This window comes from Corvus hawaiiensis, chromosome 6, assembly GCF_020740725.1.
Source record: "Corvus hawaiiensis isolate bCorHaw1 chromosome 6, bCorHaw1.pri.cur, whole genome shotgun sequence".
Lineage (NCBI taxonomy): Eukaryota > Metazoa > Chordata > Aves > Passeriformes > Corvidae > Corvus > Corvus hawaiiensis.
Genome location: NC_063218.1, coordinates 45,643,865 through 45,663,965, shown reverse-complemented (window position 1 = coordinate 45,663,965; position 20,101 = coordinate 45,643,865). Strand labels below are relative to the sequence as shown.

The 20,101-nt window shown below is 40.2% G+C and overlaps 1 protein-coding gene across 1 annotated transcript in view; it reads left to right on the top strand.

The window, feature by feature from the left end:
* LRP5 (LDL receptor related protein 5) overlaps nucleotides 1-20,101 on the top strand; it is a 141,974-nt gene that overhangs the window by 26,711 nt on the left and 95,162 nt on the right. The window contains exon 2 of the mRNA XM_048307064.1: nucleotides 5,511-5,907. Within this exon, the coding sequence (XP_048163021.1) occupies nucleotides 5,511-5,907 (397 nt within the window). The remainder of the gene's footprint in view (nucleotides 1-5,510; nucleotides 5,908-20,101) is intronic.

Below are 20,101 nucleotides of genomic sequence, written 5' to 3'. Positions count from 1 at the left end.
GTAGGTACTCCATCCCTGGATGTGTTCAAGGCCAGGCTGGCTTTGAGTGACCTATTCAAAGATCTCCATGCCCATGGCAGGGGGAATTGGACCTTAAAGATCATTTTAAGGTCCCTTCCAACCCAAACCATTATGTGATTCTATGACATTAAAGGTGTAAGCCTCCATGTGCTCCAGAGAGTTAGGGCTGGACAAGAGGTATCACTTTGTGTTGTAGAGGTGGTTTCTCCAATTAATTTATGGCTGTTAGGACCCTACTTACACAGTCTTGTTCCTGCGTAGGAGCTATTTTTAAGTGTTCAGAGCTGATGCATGCTTGCTCCATATCCTGCCTTAGAGTTTCCATAACATGGTGCAGCCTTGGGTGCAAACGTTTTGACATGTTTGTTTTTTACCATCTTGCATGCCTGTGGTAGGGGTGTGGGGGGGTTTTTTGCTCTTTGGTAATAAATGTTTTCGTGGTTTGGGACATTGACTGCTGCAAGAATTATGCTATTCTCTCTGTCCAGCCATACAGATGGCTTAGCCGCAGAGGTCTCCATTGCAATTGTCCTGTTAAGGATTGAAATAATATTTAAAATATAAGTTGGTGCACATGCTGTAATTTTGGATGGCTATTTTCGCTTGTATGCTTATTAAAATGAGATCCTCATTTTATGTTGTGTGCCAGCTTCCCAAGATCCTCAGTCACTTGTCTTAAAAGCACAGTTAACTAGGCTAAAGTTCATGGAAAGGTTTAACTGGTTTAAGAACTGGTAAGTTAGGCTTTTCTCCTGTGCTGTACATAGGATTTGTGTTTGTTCTGTGCTTCTGGTGCTTTCAAGGGTAGAAATCATGCACGTGCCTCAGTATTCTCATGTCTTTCTATTTTGGCTTTAAGGGGAAGGACACAAGATGTAGGCATGTCAACAAGTATGAAGCAGTAGTATAAATATAACTTTTTAAAACTCTTGCTCTACTTGTCTTAGAACTGTTGCAGCTTTGCAAAAAACCATCAACTGATGACAAATGTGCTGTTGATTATTATTCATGATCATCTTAGTCTAAATATGTATGTTGAGCCCTGTCAAACTGGTTTTTAGGAAGCTATTACTGAAACTAACAGCAAAGACCATATAGTGCACTATTTAGTTGTTTGTTTCATGTCACTTTGCTGGGGCTAATGGGTACCCCTGAAGCACTTACTAAAATTCAAATGCTCTAAATGTGATTGGTACAATTAAAACAAAGGAAGTTAACAACTGAATTCAGAAACTGGTACTGTTTATGGTGGTCAACCAAATGAATTATACAAAAGTGTACAAATCCTCCCGTCTTAAGTTATGTCTGCACAAAACAACTTTCCTGATTCAGGTAAAATAATTAAAATTTAGTAATTAGCCACCGACAAGGAATGAGCATTTAAAGGATCAAAGGCAAAGCTGGAAATTGAACCCTTGCTTGATTCCTACCCTGCCTGATCCGAAATGTTTCCTTTTCTGCAGTTAATAGACTGATGAGAAGCTCTGTTTTCACACAGTTGTACAAATAGGTCTCTGTGTAGATAGCTCACTACATTGTCAGGTCAAGGGTGTGTTTTCCAGTTAGCAGAAAACCACAGGAAAATTGGTGGGTTTTTGCACAGAAATAATACGTCTTTCTAGAATGAAGTGGTTTTGATCAAGTACTGCACGATCCAAGTAAGATTGTAGAATTGCTGCAAGAAGAAATTCTGTAACTTTGTATAGTTCAGGCTGTTATCTGTTTAGAGTTTATTTGAAAATTTGTGAGATTTCAGGTTGTTTTTTTGTTTTGTCCAAAGACTGTGAGCTGCAGCTATGTACAGACGTTTTAAATACTGCCTATTATGGAAAAATATGAACTGTTCTAATTTTACTGAAAAAGAATACTTTTTTTTTGTGACTACATTAAAATGTCGTTTCAATTGGGTGGTAATAGACTGGATATAAACAGTTTATCCTCCACATTCAGCATTCATCCTTTCACTGTTTATTCTTCTATTTTTTCAAAATAGAAACTAGTGTTTCCTTTTTCAAGCAATTTGCAGTTGTCAAGAGTATTGCTGATCAAAATAGAGCGTAACACTGAGTGTTTGTTTGAGTCTCTTAATCTTCAAACCATGGAATAACTTCTCAAGCAAGGGATATTTCCTCCTGTGAAACAAATAAGCTCATTTGAAAGTTAATGGTAGTCAGTTACTGCTGGTTTTTTTTGGGTCTCCCCCACCCCTCTCCTCAGAAACTCCTGTTAACTGGCCTTCCAGTTTACCTTGTCAAGACTTGTGCAGTAAAGAATTAAATGCATCAAGGATAAGCATGTTCTGTGGACCATCAAGCCCAGTTCAGGACTGAGAAGACAGCATGATTTGGAAGGAGATGGGTCTTCATGTTCTTGGGAATGAAGTTTTGATTCTATTTTCACGTGGGATTCAAAATAAACTTGCACCATGTATGGGTGGGATGACCTTGTACCTCTAGCATGGTTTATTGATAGCACAGCAAATCAAACTTTTGGTCAATGCCATTTGTTTTGATGCTTTTTGAGCTTTGATTCTCATTCTAATGCCTTAAAAACCCTGTTGGTTGTCATTGTGTAGAGTATGAATGTATCTTTTGAATTGCTAAACTGTTTAGTTTAGTAATTTTATGAAACTAAATGCTTTGCATCTATCTTTCTAGAAACACATTTCCTGTCTTGGTTGCCTCTTTCAGATTTACTGCTTACTAACTGAGAGTGTTGAAAATTTGAAAAGTTCTGTGAACTTTTCTTGGGACATCTTGGAAGTTGTATTTAGTGGAAGCTGTAGAGTTACCAGAACTAACTTTGCCTGCTCGTGAGCCATCACATTCTGATCTGAAGTTATAAATACAAGATGGTGGAAGCAGAGTGCTTAATTGCTTTACTGACTTTTGCTTTACTTCTTTTATTTATATGACAGACACGAGGTTTCTTCAGCAGCATACCAGGCAAGAATTAGTGTAGAGAAGCAGTTCTTTTGATCACTGTTTTTTGTTAGAGTTTTTTTCTTTTCCTTGTTTGTTTGTTTTTCCAACCAGTATTGCTCTAAAAGGGCTCTGTAACCATTTTTAAAAAAAATTTGGAATCAAAAAATAGGCTGGTGGAGAGGAGCAGAGAGGTGAACACAGTTTTCAGAATCAGAGTTCTGCCTTCTCTTTTTGCCTTTTTCTAAAGGAAGTGGAATACTTCCTCGTTCTTAAAGGGGATGAAGCCTGGCCATCTTCAATCATCAATCAGTTTGCAGTGAAGTTCTAACACAGTTGCAAGCAGGGCGATGTGATTTCCCTGCTGGGTGCTCATGGCCAGCACAATGCGGCTGCACTTCAATCAGGATGACTCTGAGGCACAGAAGTGACAGAGAACACGGTGGTTAATGTGTTATCTGCATGCTGCTGCCCTACTGTGTACATCAGTGGGGAAGAAATCCGTTGAAAGGGATGGGGAGCTGGGATAATGTTGATACTGATTGGATTAGACATTTTTCATGTCTGATCTTTAGTTAAGAAGCTGTTGAGTTCCTCTGCTGTTGATGGGACTTGATATTTCAAGTTCATTTTTCCTTTGTAGTAGCATTATTAATGCCTTTAGCATGGAAATGTCTTGATGAAAATACATCTATTCATGTTGCTCTAAACATGTTTTTTGGACAATATTTTTTTAAAATTTCTACATAGGCTTTTTACAGCTTTATTCTTTGACTGGATGTGGGGCTGGTTTTGTGAGGCAGTGTGCATAACTTGAGGAGGTCTTTGCCCGAAATTTGTGACTTAGAGCCTGCTAACATGAAACTTCCCAAGTGTTCAAATGGTTTGATGCAGTGCCACTTAAAACAGACGTGGCTATGGGGAGCCAATGAGTTGCAGAGAAGAAAACAAGCACTTTGGTATTCTAGACATTTTTTTGTCTGTTTGCAATAACTAACCTGTCGGGCTTTCCTGATACTATTCCTAGTGTTTTTGAAGATGACTGAGAGGAGGACTTGGCAAGCTAGGAAATGAAATAGGAGGGATGCTGAAACTTTGTTTCTTCAAAAGTAATTCTCCTCAAGCTGTATAAACTTTCTTGAGTTAAATATTATAGAGAACAAAGATACTATATTTTCAGTGAAACATTAATGATAACAATTGCTTCTCTTTGCTCTCCAAGACCCTCACTAAAATAACCAGGTGATGTAAATTTTCCTTATTACATCAGCATACTATTCCTTCAAAAAGGAAAATAAAGCAATCTCTTTCCTGACTTGGGGGGCAAAAAAAGACAGTGGAGAATAACAATAAAAACTCCGAATTTTTATGCATATTTTTGAGGTCATCTGAAGTTGAATTGTATATTCTGACTGAGGTTTTTGGCCTGCATGTAAACATGTTAGCAGTTGTCAAGGATGTGCAGTGGCACACACTCTTCAGTAAGAGTGTGCCCACAGCCAGAATTCACGAGAAAGGCAATAGCATCTGACAGGGCTGCCAGCATTGCAGACCTGCAGTTCAGACACTGTGTAAACTGTCTTCTTTTTTAAAAAACTGCAGGAGGAATTGAATCTGAAAGACAATATCAAGAAGCAACTCTTACATGTTGCATACAGTAACATGAATTTAAAACTAAAGGTGTTTATATGGCAGGCTGGAAGCCACAGGAGATGTAATATATGCTGCTCTATTCTGTGTGTTGTTCCTTGAGTTGAGTGGCAAATGATTGGACCTTTGCTGACTATACATTGGAGGCAGCACGTCAGGGGAAATGATTGCACATGAAGCTGGAAGTCAGGAGGTGACTGGTATAGACCTATAGCAGCTACTGCTTGAGTTAGAAAAATTGGGTAGATTGGGGAAGCTGGGAAACCTTTGTCTTTTGGCTCTGGCTGCCTCTTTCAGCTAACATCAATCTCCACAAACTTCCACAATCTACATCATGTCTTCCTTCAAACTCTGTCTTGAATTTCTCTTTTGCTATTGTGTGGGAGAGAAGACAGTAGTTCTGAAACTCTGTCACAAGTGTTTGCTGTTTGGGAGGGTGCTTGGTAGGAGCATTTCAGGGTGTTGTATCTGGTGCTACTAGCCTGCTACTAAAAGGCATCAGGGCTTGCTTTCTGTGTGTTGTTACTAACTCAACTGGTTGAACTCAGCTTTTAAACCATGAAGACTTTAATTTGTTCTAATTTGTCTGTTGTTAGAACAACAGGCAGAAAGTGTTGTTGAAAGTGTTATTGAAAGGTCTTGGTTTGAACTCTTAACTATGTGGAAGATGCTATTCATATTCCATAGACAAAGAATTGGTCCTGCTCTTCCATCTCTCTTTTACACCTCTGTCTGACATAGGGAAGGAAGAGATTTTTGGACACTGCGCATTTTTCTCCTATGTGACACTTCTTCAGTACTCCCTGCCCTGCTGGTCTGGGAAAAGAAATCCTCCTGTGCCACCCACATACATAGTCAGCTCTTTAACATCTGTAGATGCCTGTAATGCTAACATGTTTTCATTTTTTTCTCCTGTAGCGTCTCCCTTTCTGCTCTTTGCCAACCGGCGGGATGTCCGGCTCGTGGACGCTGGAGGCACGAAGCTGGAGTCCACTGTGGTGGTCAGTGGTTTAGAGGATGCTGCTGCGGTTGACTTCCAGTATTCACAAGGCATCGTTTTCTGGACAGATGTGAGTGAAGAAGCCATCAAGCAAACTTACATTAACCAAACTGGGAATGTGGTGCAGAATGTCATCATTTCTGGTCTGGTTTCCCCGGATGGCCTGGCATGTGATTGGATTGGGAAAAAACTTTATTGGACGGATTCAGAAACCAATAGGATAGAAGTAGCTAATCTCAATGGAACATCTAGAAAAGTCCTCTTCTGGCAAGACCTTGATCAGCCCAGGGCAATAGCTTTGGATCCGGCTCACGGGTAAATATTAATTTGGCTTAAATGGACATGGTGGTGATTTACGTTGAGATTTTAGTTCTGAAAAGAAAAAGAACACATAGCCTTTTGTTTCATTTTACATTTTCCCGAGGTACTTTTCTAAAGATCTGTAGCTGAACATATGTTTGAGCTTAAATATTTTGTGGCAAGAAATGGCAGCCCAGACCTTGAGCCAAAAAGAACAATACAGCTGTTCTTAGGTGCCAAGCCAAATATTCAACCAGTATAATTACCTGGCTTATCCCATTGCACTTTGGAAAAGTAATTAATTTTCCAAGCATTTTATTATTATTATTATTATGATTTTCTCAATTATCTTGTCTGGTAAGTTAACTTTGCTTTTATATGTGATGTTTAATGTAGACAGCAACATATGCAAATCTGCATGCGTTGAAACAGGAATTCTCACTTGCTATGCTGTGGTAAACAAAATCAGGATATTTTTAAGTGATGATGTTGAATAATAACGTTTGTGCCAGCAAGGAAAAGAATCCAGGTGAAACTGTGGATTCTCAGTGGTGTAAGGTGACATGTTAGGAAGTAATAAGAGTACAGGCTGAATGTGTCACTTCTAGTGCTCTTGAAAATGCTTGCATATGTGTATGGTTCCTCCCTCCCTCTTCAGTCCTCCCCACTGTTTCATGTGTGCTGTTTGCTCTCTCTGTGCAGAAGCAGTGCTGCTGTTGTGTCCTTTGGGCCTGCCATTCATTGCAGTGATGACTAAATATATTCTGTGTTAGATGGACCCCTGTGAAAATGAGGAAAGAGAACTGAGGTGCATTTCTCTTGTGTGCACAGATCCACTGTGCCACTGATGTGCCATTTTCACACTTTCTCAGAGATCACTTTACCTTCCTCTAGGGTATGTTTGGGTAGGTTTCTCACCTGTAGGAAAATGTCATTGACTGATATTTTCACTGAGTCTGGCCTCTTTGTAAAGTGATGCTGAGTTAATGCAAGAGCTTAGTATAAACCATAAAAATAAAGTGTTTGGTGGCTTATCCTGCTCTGAGAGATAGACAGTTTCTTGAGAAACTACCTGCTTCAGGTGTATGAGAAGCAGAAATGGAAACTAAGCAACAGAGGACAACTTAAGATCACAGTGTGAGCACCTTCCATGCCACAGACTGGAACTTTGTCCAGTTATTTTTGCAGTGTTTCCTGCATAAGGCTTCCCAGATGAACGTGAGGAGTTACAGGTACATTTATGATTAATACATAAAGGGTGTACAAATGCTAAATGAAACTGTGTGTACCCAAAGAAACAAAACCCTCAGTTTTATTGACATACCAAATGCTGGAGCTGCCTGTACCCTTCAGGTAATGTTTGGAAAGGTACAGCCATTACCAATAAAAGGGGAAGTGGAGTGACTTTGGGCCAAAGGACTTTTCCAGAGGCATCCTTATCCTCTTAATCCTGCCTTCCCTACAGATGCCTTTAGGTGAAAGGAATTCTTCCCACAGCAAATTGTTGTGTAGAGGTGTTTTAAATAAGTTAACAGGTATGCTGTTATATCCTGACAGCAAGTAATCTATGCAGAATTAATTAATGTTGGTTAATTAGATGTAGAGAGAATATGATGTTAAATTGAGTATTTCACGGTGAGATGGATTACAGAGAGTGGTATGGCACTTTGCATGAAATGCCAATGCCACTGACTTCTCCTAAGTGGATGCAGTTCCTTGCCTTTTGACTGTTTCTTTAAGTGTTGAATCAAAGACAGGGTTGCCCAAATAACTAATATATTAAACTTAAAAGAAAATTTAAAGAATCAGGCATCACGTATATTTGTGGAATAAAACATTCAGGTTTGCTTTTACAACCCCTTCATTTCACCTGGTAGTTCTGAAATATTTCCTGGGTGCATCTGTGAAATAGTGATCATGACATTTGATTTTGGCACAGCAGGCTCTGGGGTTGAGCTCCCATAGAACCAGTTGTTCCTTGTTCCAGGTATTCTCAGGGGAAGAAAAGTGGGGGACAGTAGGAGAAAAGAACCACTTAATACCTTTCTATTTGCCTTTTTTTAAATAAGTTTTTAAAATCAGGTGGCTAATACAGTTACTACAGCTATCAGAAGGGTAAGAATTTGTGCTAAAATTAGATTAGATCAGAGCACCTAAGTAAGTTTATGGGGTTTTTTTCTGGATCATGAGATCTGATGAGTCTCATACTAGGATTCTTAAAACTGGTTGAGGCAATCTGTCAGTGGCTAGTCATTTGCTTTCAGTTTGGAAGAATTCCCATAGATGTGATTTTGTCCTTTTAGCAGCTTCTACTAGAGAAGTGTGGGTGGGAAGCTTGGAAAACGAGGAAGAAAACTTCATTAATCAGCTTCAGTTTCCAGAAGCAAAATGGGACAAATAAGCAGTTTGCAAATGCTTAGCTGATACTATTAGTACCCAAACATGGGTTTGTCTAGAATGCTCCAAGTCAAGCATATCTAATTTCCTTCTGTTGAGGAAATAACATGTCGCTGTGCCGAATGGTGACACCTTCTCTTGTCTTTCAGCTTTAGTAAGGCTATTCTGCAGATGCGGATGGAGGACTTTGTGTGGTGGTGTTTGCAGTGGGGTGTTATGCCCAGAGTGGTGTTTGCTTAATGAGTAGGTTTTATTCCATTTTGAGTGCAATTCTTCAAGACATACACTAATTTGAGAGAATAGAGAGCATATTGAGTATACAGTGATCATCTGTCAGGAACATCAGAAGTGTAATGACCAAGCCTTAGGACATGGGCTAGTTGATGTCTGGAGTTTCCTTTTGAAGCCTGTTTTTCTGTGATTTCCAGCTGACATTCAGGAGTATGATTTTTCAGATGTTCTGATGGGCTTCCTAAGCAGTAAGTCAGATGATGGTGGTTTAGTGACATTTTTAAAGAGAGCCTCATCTTTTGCACACTCAGCCTATCTTCCTTCTTCAGTCTCAAGGTTATGACTCAAAAAGAGAGATCCCTCTCCCCAAATGATCATTCAGTGCATTCCTAAAATTTCACTTTTCTAAGGCAAGCTGTGAGACACTTAAAGCTTATCTGTGGGTCTCTCTTCTTCCCAGAGCTAGTGAAAATCATTAGTTGTACAGGGTCTTCTGATGCTCTGAAAGAGTATCCTAATTAACGGGAGTCAGCTTGATATGTAACATCATTCTTTCCCATACACACTAAGACTTTTTTGCTGTACCCACTGTATATTCTAGGAATTAAATGAAGCAGAATATGTGATAATCCAATTATTCTTCCGTGAAATGAAGAATAAACTAAGAAGACAGAGGAGTGTACAAAATATTTTTCTGTAAATTTGCTGATGCTTTGTTTTGAACATTTAGATCCCAGTCCTGCTGTGGGTCATGTGAAGCTGAATTTATATAGTGGTGGACATTAGGCTAAAATTCTTGGTATTGTTTCAGAGAACATTAGCATTTATATACGTTCTTAATAGGTAGATGGCTGATGGGGGATTCAATAGTGTTGGTGTTATTAACTTTGAATTTGCAGCCTTTGTGTACGTATTTCCATGTTTTCAGGATAGTGACTTCTAACAAAACTGAATTTTTTGTATGTAAAGATTTTACTTGAGCCCAGATAAAAGAGGTAGCTCAAATTCCCTGCAATGCAGAAAACTTAAGTATCATGGACATTGTCTGAAGAAGGAGGAATGTATTTGAAAAACAAGTTTTTATCACATGTCATGGCAAGCAAACTTCAGTTTCCTGAAAAGAAATTTTCAGAAGAATGCATGAATGAGTAGCCAAAACAAATGAGTTAATTCTCAGTCCTGTAGGGAAAGTCTTAGATCTGAACACCTTAGAATGTGTGTTGACAAGGGTCATTAGGTCTACAACATAAAAATCTCAAGGCTTGCTACCTTCTCCATGTAACACAGGGCTCTGGTTCTGAGCATCTGTAGCATATCCATAATCCTCATATCTGATTTTCACTAAGTGCTTAAGTTCACATTATTAAAGTCTACAATGTATTAGGGATATTGACTTTGGTTAATATAAATCTTCAGTTTGTTCCTACTTGTGTGATGGCTGCTGTGTTACCTTCTGGAGTGAGCTTACTGTCCAAGTTCAGGCTGTATTTTCTATAGCTTGGCTTGTTCAGCAGACAATAATGCTTGAGAAATTTCTGCCCCCTCCATTTGCTGAAGCACAAAGAGGTAAATGAGACATCTGTGAAATGTCTGTGAAATGATTATTTCAAGGAAAGATAAAAATTGCTTACCTTAATAAAAGTTGTGCTGTCTTTTGGGTTTTTTGGTGCGGGTATAACTGCAGTCATCACTTGGTGTGGTCACTGAGGTTGTTGAATTTGCCATACCTGAGCTGGCCTGCTAACTCCGGTGGGGTTTGTAGAAATGGTGCTTATGAAAGAGGATAAGGACCTTTGAGCTGGTTTGACTGACTGAAGGAAAGCTGTAAACCTCTCTCTACACTCCCTCCCTCATTCTAGTTCTTGAAAATGGCGTGGTGTGGGTCTGTTGGGCAGAGGCAGTGCCAGTACCAGTGGACCACCACAGAAGCTGACTTCATTTATGGAGCAATCTTCCCCTTTTGGAATTGCAAAGGCTTCGGGGGAAGGAAATCAGATACAAATTAGAATACAGCAATAATAAAAAAATTATGGAGTACTAAAAATAAATCATCTGTTTTGGCATTCCTCAGAATGGCTATTAGTTTAGAGATTAAAACAAGTCTAATCATGTTGTCAACAGCATTAAGGGAGTGTGTGCCATAGCCCGGCTTAGCCATTGCCTCAGGTTGCTTATGGTAAATCAGCCAAAATCTGCAAGCAGTGGTTGTCATTCACCTAAAGTATATTTGGCACTGAGGAAAGGATTAGATGACAAATGCCCCAAATGGGATATTAAAAAATGGGTATAGAAGGAACAGCTATCACAATTAGAAAGCTTTCAGTTTAGAGTCTAAAATTAAAAGCCTCAGACATGCTTAGTTGTTAATCCAGTGTTTCCTCAGCATCAGAGCAGAACCGTGAAGCAGAGCTATAGCTGTTCTAACTCACAGCTGTGTTTGTATCAGCACTTAAAACTGCAGTGGTGTTTACTGATGATTCACCTGGACCTTGGTCCCTCGCAGCAGCGTGGCAGGTACTTAAGGTTACACATATTGGCCTGCTGTCTTGAAATTATTGGGATCTGTATGAGCTGCAGTAGACTGAGCCTTTTGGTAGAAATAAGCATGAATGATGACATCTTTTAAACAGTGTATCTTCTGGTCTAATCTCCTTTGGAACAGTTGAGAGGGAATACTGAAGAAAAACTTGTGGCTGTTGGAAGTGGTGGGGAAAAAAAGCAAGAAACGTCCTTTGAGTAAAGACTGCTTTTTGGAGACTCTAACTCATGGCTACTTGCTTAAAATGCAGAAGATGCTCGGGTTTTGAGTGAAACATGCTTGTTGCTGCCTGAAAGCTAGAGATTAGTTTATATCCTGTGTGCTTCTAGTTAGTTATTAATTGCAAGTATAAAATTATTTTGAAGCTTTTGGTTAGTTATTTGAAACTCTGTAATATATGAGTAGCACAATTGTTATCTTAAAATGAAAGAGAAGTACTCAACTGCAAAATTGGTTCAGAGTCATATCCAGTATCTTGATATGGCTGTAATTTCTGGGACTTGGAAAGCTTTTGATATGTTGTCAGTCCAAATAGCTGTATATTTGCAGCAATAGCTGCAAATAGTCTCATGCATAAGAAACTTGAAGCTTTTGTGGGAATTGTTATTTATTCTCATTTTCAGATGAGTGTCCTTGATGGTGATAGCCTTTCTTTAAATAGATCATTAGTGTCTTTTGCTTATTTCTCCCTTTTCCTGCTCATAGATATGACTGAAGATCATATTGTTCAAAGATCTTCTGCTTCATTTGAGAGCAGACCTGCCTGTTCAGAGATGACAGGAAAAGTGATTTATTTCTCCCCTACCCCCCAAAATTGCATGGGAAAGGGGTGGAAATGTGTAAACTTCCTTAATAAGCCCATTTAGCTCCCTCCCCAGTTAGCACTCTTCTTTTGCTGCAGATTCTGTGATTCCTCCTATCCTGAGCCCTGGAGACTGATACTTCTTTGCCCTGTACACATTCAGTCTTATTAAGTAGTTTGGGAATTGTATTCTTATCTTCTAAATTCCTGCACCATTTCTTGAGGGAACAGAAGGAACAACAGGATGGCTTTAGTTGTCACAGTGCCAGTGTGTGTTGCAGTGGTTTCTTGAGTGAAGTCAGGAATGCTCTGGGACCAAAGAGGTGATGGAAGCTCTTTGATTAGATGACTTAATGGGTGCATTTTATAGCTGCACAAAGTGGAGATTATGGCATATACAGTGTGTTGGTCTGGCTGGACTGGCACAGTTCTGTTTGTCATGAATGGGTTGCTTTGGTTTAACTCAAAACATGTTTCTATTTTTTTTTTTTTTTTAGTATAAAATTAAACATTAGTATAAGCTGAAATAAGAATTCTTCCACCTGCTGAAGGTGTTCATAGGGTTTTGTTTGTTATTGAGTTTAAAATTGCAAGCATGCAAATGAACGTGCTTAGGTTGCGTGCCTTGACAAACTCGTGTCTGTAGTTGGAGTGTACTTTACCCCAAACATTGAGTTAAAGCACATCAGCACAGTGAAACATAAAATGTGTTGGTTTGAGCGAAATGTTTAAGAGCAGCTGTGAGATCTGTGCATAACAGAGTACCTGACTTGCACAGTTGGATTACTCTTGTTCAATACGTTTGCTGCACCCCTCTTCCATTAAGTCAGTACAATGTGTAGATACAATTTTTTGGACTGTCCTGATACGTTGTAATGCAGTGTTCCTTATGGAGAGAGGAAGGAAATCTAGCTTTAACTTCAGGTAGGTGTAGTTAAGTCATGTTCACAAGCTGATGGAAAGTTTCAGCAGTTCATTCTGCACTTTTTGATACGAGGATACCCTGAATTTTGAGTGTCTGCAGTGTGTCTTAAAATGGGTTGAATGTAGTGAGATTTGAACTGTTTTTCCCTTTCCTAAAATAACTCACATTTTGTGAAAGAAGAAGGGGACCTGGGGTCAATGGACTGAATATGAGGCAGCAATATGCCCTTGCTGTCAAGAAAGCCAACAGCACTCCTGGGCTTCATCAGGAGGAATGCTGCCATCAGATCAAGAACCTCCCTCTCTACTGAGTGCTGGTGAAACGACCCTTGAAGTGCTGTGCCCAACTCTGGGCTCCTCAGCACGAGAGAGACATGGACATGCTGGTGTGAGCCGATCCAAGGGCCACAGAGATCATTAAGGGACCAGATCATCCATCATAGAAGACAAGGCCAATTGAGTTGGGATTGTTCGCCCTGGACAACAGAAGGCTCAGGGGATCTTGTCAGTGTGTCTGAAGGAGTAAAGATGGAGCTGGACTCTTCTCAGTGGTATCCAGGGAAAGACTAGAGGCAACAAGCACAAACTAAAGTAGAGAAAATTCTGCTTTAAATGAAAAAAAAACCCAACTTCTGGTGAGGGTGATGAATCACAGGAACAGGTGGCCCAGAGAGGTTGTGGAGTCTCCAGCCTTAGAGATACTCAGAACCTGGCCGTGTGAGTTTTCTGTTTTCTGTAGCTTTTGCATACAAATGTGCTAGAATGTGCTTTTAGAGGGGAAAGTGCATAACCTGCAAAGCATGTGCAACACCCCCCAGTAGTGTTGCAAGTGTCTCCTTACTGCTGCCCCCCTTTAGCAGGTGAATGTTTTTGGAAATCTTGAGTCCTTTCCTCCAAGGATTTTTCAGCTTCACACTGTCTTGTAACCTTTTTAAGGGGCTCTTGAAACTGTATTGCATGTCAGCTTGTTTAGCTTTGAGAGATCACTAGAATGTTGTACTCCTTTTCCATATGGGTGAGCAGGTAAAGATGAGGGCTTTTCTTGCAAGCACTTCAATAATACTTGAGCATCCATTAGTTGACAGGCAGTTATGTCTTTCTTCTTTGTTCTCAGTTGCCCATAGTATACTATACTATATGTCTGTAATATATATATTTTAAAATAATAAATTAGAATAAAATACCTTGTAGGAAAACTGTAGTGGAGAAGGCTGGTTCTCAAGGGTTCTGTTTGCTTTGTACACATCTTTGAATACAATGTGATTAGTTGTAATGATTACCTGCTGTGGCATATTTTTGGGTTTGATGTAATGATTTTGTCGAGAACATCCAGGTCTCAAAATTCAGTGCTTGAAAAAAAGGGGGGAAAAAAGGTAATTTGAGTAAGTAATTTGCAGCTTAATGCTCTGCGAGATAGTCATTCTTTTCTTCTGTAAACAGTTGGGGCTATTTAATTTCACAGTGGAGTTTTTGTAGCTTTAAAGGTGGGATGGGGGAAGTAAATTTTAAATGTGCAGGAATCTAAACTTCATAGCAATTTCCTGTAAACTCCTGTTTTGTGCCATGGGCTTGTATAAGTTTGAGAACGTTGTTGAAATTGGAGAGGTTTGAACTGATTTATATCATCTGTACAACTGGCCCCTTTTGTGTAAGCAGGTTATGTAAGGTTTGGCAACTGTACTGCATTTTGGGAGATGGAAAAAGTGTTTGGGCAGCATTGGCTGCTTTTTATTATGTCTGTGATACCTTCCAGCTCACATGGCTGATTGGCTGCTCTTGGAGGGCACAGCCCTGATTTCTAATCTTTGCAAAAATGATGACGAGAGACATGAAGCATCAGGAAATAAGAAATGACCTGCAGCTCTAAAACTGAGGGGAAATATGGTCTTCATCCTGGTTTTGCTTCTGCACCTGGAATTTTAAAATGAGTTAAGCAGGGGAAAGAAAGCAAACCAACCAACCAACCAACCAAAAAAAACCCCAAAACAAAACCCCAAAAACAAAGCCAACAAAAAGCCCCACTGGGGTGCAGTTTGCCAACTTCAAAATCTGTTTATTTTTGAAAGGTGGTTTTCAGTCCTATTCTTCTGATAGACAGGAAGCACCATTTAAGCCCTGATTCAATGTGGTAATTTATATGCCAAAACCCAGTGACTTGTTGACTGCAGTTGAATTGCATTTAATTAAGTTCTGACTAGAAAGCTTGGTAGCGAAGTTTGCAGCTGCTGTGCTTACATACAGAGCAGGAACTGAATTTTATGTGCCCTCTTGGGTCTGGTACTTCTGGCTATTGGACTGGATGGACTGATAGTGGCTGTGTGTTCAGAAGGAAGTGTACATTTACATCCTATCTTTGGTGGAGCTTTGGCTTTTGTTCTGCTTTGTTCCAGCCGGTTTCTTTGGTGTAGCAAGGTGCAGGTCAGTTTAGGGACAGAATTGGTGCAAGTGCTGTGAAATTATTATTTGATAGTCTCTTTTTCACCTTGCCCCTACTTCCTTTCTGCCTTGAAAGTCTGGAGTTAGGGTAAAAAACCAGTAATGGGGGAAGACACTTAAGCATCTCTGAAGAACTAAATCAAGTCACCCACAAGTTTGTCCAAGGTCTGCTTTTTGTTCTGAGCTTCTGTAGTGCTGCTTGGTTACATTATTTTAAAGAGTGTTGATTTGTGATAGCTGCTTAGCAATGAATTTTGCTCACAAGGGCTTTTTTTTTTTCTTTCATTAGCTCTTTAGGAAGTCATGTTTTCATTTTCTTTTACAGCCTCAGTGCTGTTAGACTTTTATTGACCTATTGCAGTGCAAGCAGGATATAAAACTCCTCAGATACCAGATCTCAGTCCTGAAATGTGATTGATCTAAGGTGTACAAAGATACTGGTTTTGATATTTTTAGTTTCTTACAATTCTTATGGTGTGCCCTGGCTCAGGGATATTTTAAACTCTGTAATTTACATTTAAAAACACCACCACCAACAACAAAATCAACCAAACAACTACCCAAATGCTTGCCTTAGGATCTTCATTATCATTCAATGTGCATCATTTCAACGGGCTTCAAAAACTGGGAGGCATAATAGCACAGGTAGTACCAGCCTGAGATTCTTTGCTTAGTCTACTTATTTTTCTGAAATGTTATCTGGGCTAAATACCCATTCTTTTTTTAAATGGTGAAATGGAAATGATAGGGATTGTTAATGTGTTGGGCAGCAGCAAAATAGGTTCTATTTGAAAAACAAAAAGGCCAGTCCTGAACTGTCATTTGTCCCAGAAACACTGGTGATGTCTTGACTGTTTGAAAGTGCTTATTTTTTTTGTTGAGGCCAATAAGAGATGTGGACTCTTGAGCATTCTTTAAAAAATAAATTTAGGAGAGGCCTTTTTTATTTCCATCTACAGAAATGATATGTCAGTTATCACTCCAGGCTCTGAATTACAGTTAATTTAAATCAGGATTAATCAAATCAGTTCCTTCATATAAACTGTTAAGACATGCAGACTGATTTCTTCCTCTGAGAAGCCACTTGGAGTTTTTTGCCATGTTCTCCCCCTGTCCTTAAAGCTCCAATCAAGAGTGTCTGTTTTTTGTGTAAGAATTGATCCTGTATACTGGAGGCATTTGGAAGATGCAAGCCGTGAAGCATAATGGTGACGTCAGGACATTATTAAAATCTTTAATTTCTCCACTGTTTTTTCCTGTACTGCTCTTTCTCTGGTGAACCAGCTAGTGCAAGCAGATTTCAGGAATTTTGACAGGAGACTAGTATTTTTAACAAGATCTATGGGTTATTTCATGGGTAGTTAGCCTTTGTTTTTCTCTTCATCACAAATCATATCAAGGAAGCTTTCCCCTTGCCCCAAAATTTTCTCTTGTTACTGTTCCAGTTAAGTTTGCAGTGCTGGTTTAGCTAAGCTTGTGCCATTCTTTCCATAATAACCACGGATGTTTCTTTTCTCTAGGATTTATAACTTGTGCAAAAAAATTTCTGTCTTCAGGTGACTCTGTGTTTCAGCCAGGACACTGTATTTTTAACTTGGTTTGAGCTAGCTTTGTCACTCAGAAGAGGGCAAAAAAACCAGGAAGACTTGACACTATGCATTCTTGAAAATCCCTCTCAGGCATTGCAGTTAAAACATGACATTTTATGACCTGTTACAATCTCATGTCCAGTGCTGTGTTGTGCCTTGTGCTGCCAAAAAAATGTCAAAAGAGCCTAGATGTTAGGCTAGAGAAGGGTGGAAGAAGAGGGATGAGAAGGACTGCCCTAGCTAATTGCAGAGTCAAAGGTGAGAGACTGAGACTTGCCTAGGGGGAGTTGATGAGAAATGCCTCTTTCTCTGGGCAAGTTTCACAGGCAGCTTCAGCTGGCTGGTTGCTGCCTGTATTTGCCTCCTCTGTTTAAGCACCACTGGTGGGGGAACATTGCTCAGGCAAATCATTTGCTAAGGTAACTGAAAGGTTTTGGGTTTTTTAATTTTGTTTCCTTGTAGAATGCTAACATCAGCACCAAGGGTGGGCACCAGAGAAGAAGTGCTGCATTTGGCAGTGGTATGGTTTTAAATGGGCTCACTTAGACCAGAGAAGAGCAGTCCTGCTGCAGGAGCAGCTGATCTCTTCGTACATTGATTTCCAGACTCCCCATTCACAGTCTTGATGTGCTGAGAGATCCCCAAACCAGAGCAAATTTCCTAGAATTCGTGGCAATTCAGCACCTGCTGCCTGATGAAAGGATGGAAACCTCTTTGGAAAGGAGAGGGGGTTAAATGGGGGCAAAAATTGTATTTGCCTTTCCATGGCTTGGCATGCACTCCCATGGTGGACCACGGGGATTCTGTGGAGCACACAGGGGGAAGGAAACTTTTACCTCTTTAGGTGTTTGATTAATGCAGAGACTCAGTACACTCTGAAAAGTTCACCGAGAAGATCAGCTTTATGATACTTGCAAGGTGGCAGAGACACCCTGTAGTCAGGACAAGGTAGTGGCAGGGTATGTTGCTTTAAAAAAGTCCAGCTGAGAGAGAAGTGCTTTGAAAGAAGGCTGCTGCATTTAGAGTGTTCTCCATGTTGTCTAAGTGCATCTTCATCCTGCTAACCCTTCATTTTTGGTGCAGTTACTTTGCTAATACCAAGCAGTGTTAAACCTTTGAATAATATTGAGCTTAGTGCCTGGTAATGAGCTGAAATGTAGAGATGTAATTTTCCTGTGACAAATTTGTGTGTGAATTTGAAAGTACTACTTTTGTACAGAAGTCTCTGTGAGGCCACGAGTAAATACACATCACCTATGAAATTAAACAACAGTATTTTTTGGGAAAAGGGCTCTTTACCTGGAGCTCCTTTAATATCATAGAAAAGCCATGAGGGCCCTTTGGTTTACAAATTTATATTTTTTTCCCCTTCATCTGAATGCATTGAGCTTCAGTGCAGGCTGCAATTTTAATGGGAGGCTTGAGGAGAGGAATTTTGTTCCATGATATTTTAGGGGATGTTTGTTCATCCTTTTAACCTGCTTTAAAGGTTTAATAGGACTTAGCTGGTTTTGTCTCCATTGTTTTTTCTTTTAGGTAACTTAAATGGGATTTTTCATTTTGGTCTAAGCTCCTTTTTAGTCTGCACTTATACATTTCAATGGCCACATGATATGGCCCAAAGTCACTTCTAATAGCCATGTTTTTCTTCATTCAACAGTTCATCTTTTGTCTGTCTTTATTTGTGTAGAGTTGGATGCAGGTGGTGCAAGCTAGTGCAGATGAGCTGGATCAAAGAACTGATTTGACCTGACCAAAAATGAGTATTTGGCCATATCAGTGTCACAGTGTGATTCAGCAACTGGTTGTGCAGGCAGGTTTTTTTTTTTGCCTGCTTTTCTCTGTCTTTAGTTGTTTGTCAATAGCTGCTTCCCTACACAGTCTGAGTTGCCACAAATTACAGCCTGACTTGTTAAGGAAAACCAAAATGAGTGGCAATTTACATTCATAGGTTGTCCTGTGAACTGGGGCAGCTCTCAGCTACTGCTGCTGCTTCTTCAGGAGCAGTCTGTCCTGGTTGCTGGAGCTGAGGAAGCTTTGGGAAGGCATCTGGGGACATGATTCTGCCTCAGCCACTCTAATGTGAGCTGTCTCAGAAACCTGAAGACTCACCTGCATGGAAGCTTTTTTATTTCAACTAGAAAACTTGTTTTACCCTCACACTCAGGTGTGTGTGTGTTGTGATACAAGTGAGCAATTTCTGTCTGCCTCTCTCTCTATCTCTATGGTTATCTATATTCCCCTCTTCAGTGGGGTAAACTGCTCATGATTATAGATGCTGCTATGATCAGAGTGGTCTAAGTAGGTGCTGTGACTGCCCTGGAACTGCCTCTGGGAACACAGGCCCCTGGAACAGCACTTTAGATCCGCCTAAATTGGGGTGTAGGATGTACCTGGAGATCAGAGCATTTTAAGGTTAAGTGTGTTGTGAGGGACACTTGCTGCGGATAACTGTAGAGTTGCCTGTTCCTCCTTGGCTGAAATGATGGTTCCAGCTGCAGGTAAAGCAGCTACAGAGCCTCTGCAGTTTGTAGGAGGATCTTGGGCAGCGAAGGGAGACTGCCCTGCAGAGAAACATGACAGCAATTACAAATGTAGTCCCCACATCATCCCTGAAGTGGACAGCATTCTCTTTCATAAAATAAAGCATGAAGCTTTTGTGTATAAGTGTGTTTTCACAGTCCACACTCGTTTACTTCCTTCGTGGTTTCTCCTGTGATTGCATAGCGAGTGCTGTCTTCTTCAGGGGAGCTGAGGGTCTGGGATAATCCAGGTTATGAAACATCTGGCTAAGCATTGTGCAAGACTGAATAGATGTCTCTTTACCATGTTTTTCTGGAGCTCCAGTGCTAGGAGGACTCAGCTTTGATGCAGCTCAGTGTGCTTGCCCAGCTGATGCCCATCTGATGCTCCTGTTGATCTAATACAGCTCAGGGAACCTGGGGAGGTGATAGGTCCAGTGCACAGATACCTGGTTTTCTTTGAGGCCTTACTCAGGGCAAAGGCTTCCTGATATAGACCCATGCCCCAAATGGCCGTGAAGGCACTGGGAAAACAGTATCATTTCTCTGACTGGCCTGGGGCAGCTGTGCTAGGAATTGGCTGTGTTGTGTTTGCATGTGGAACTTGCAAGCTGGGTATGTGATGCTGGGCAATGTTTACCAGCTGTGGACTGGCTGTCCTCTTCCAACCAGACCATTTCTCTTGTAACTGCACAGTCTCAGCTTTTCATGCAAATGTTGTGTGATTTGCCACACTTTGACCTGGTCCTTTCCAGTTGATGCATGCTGT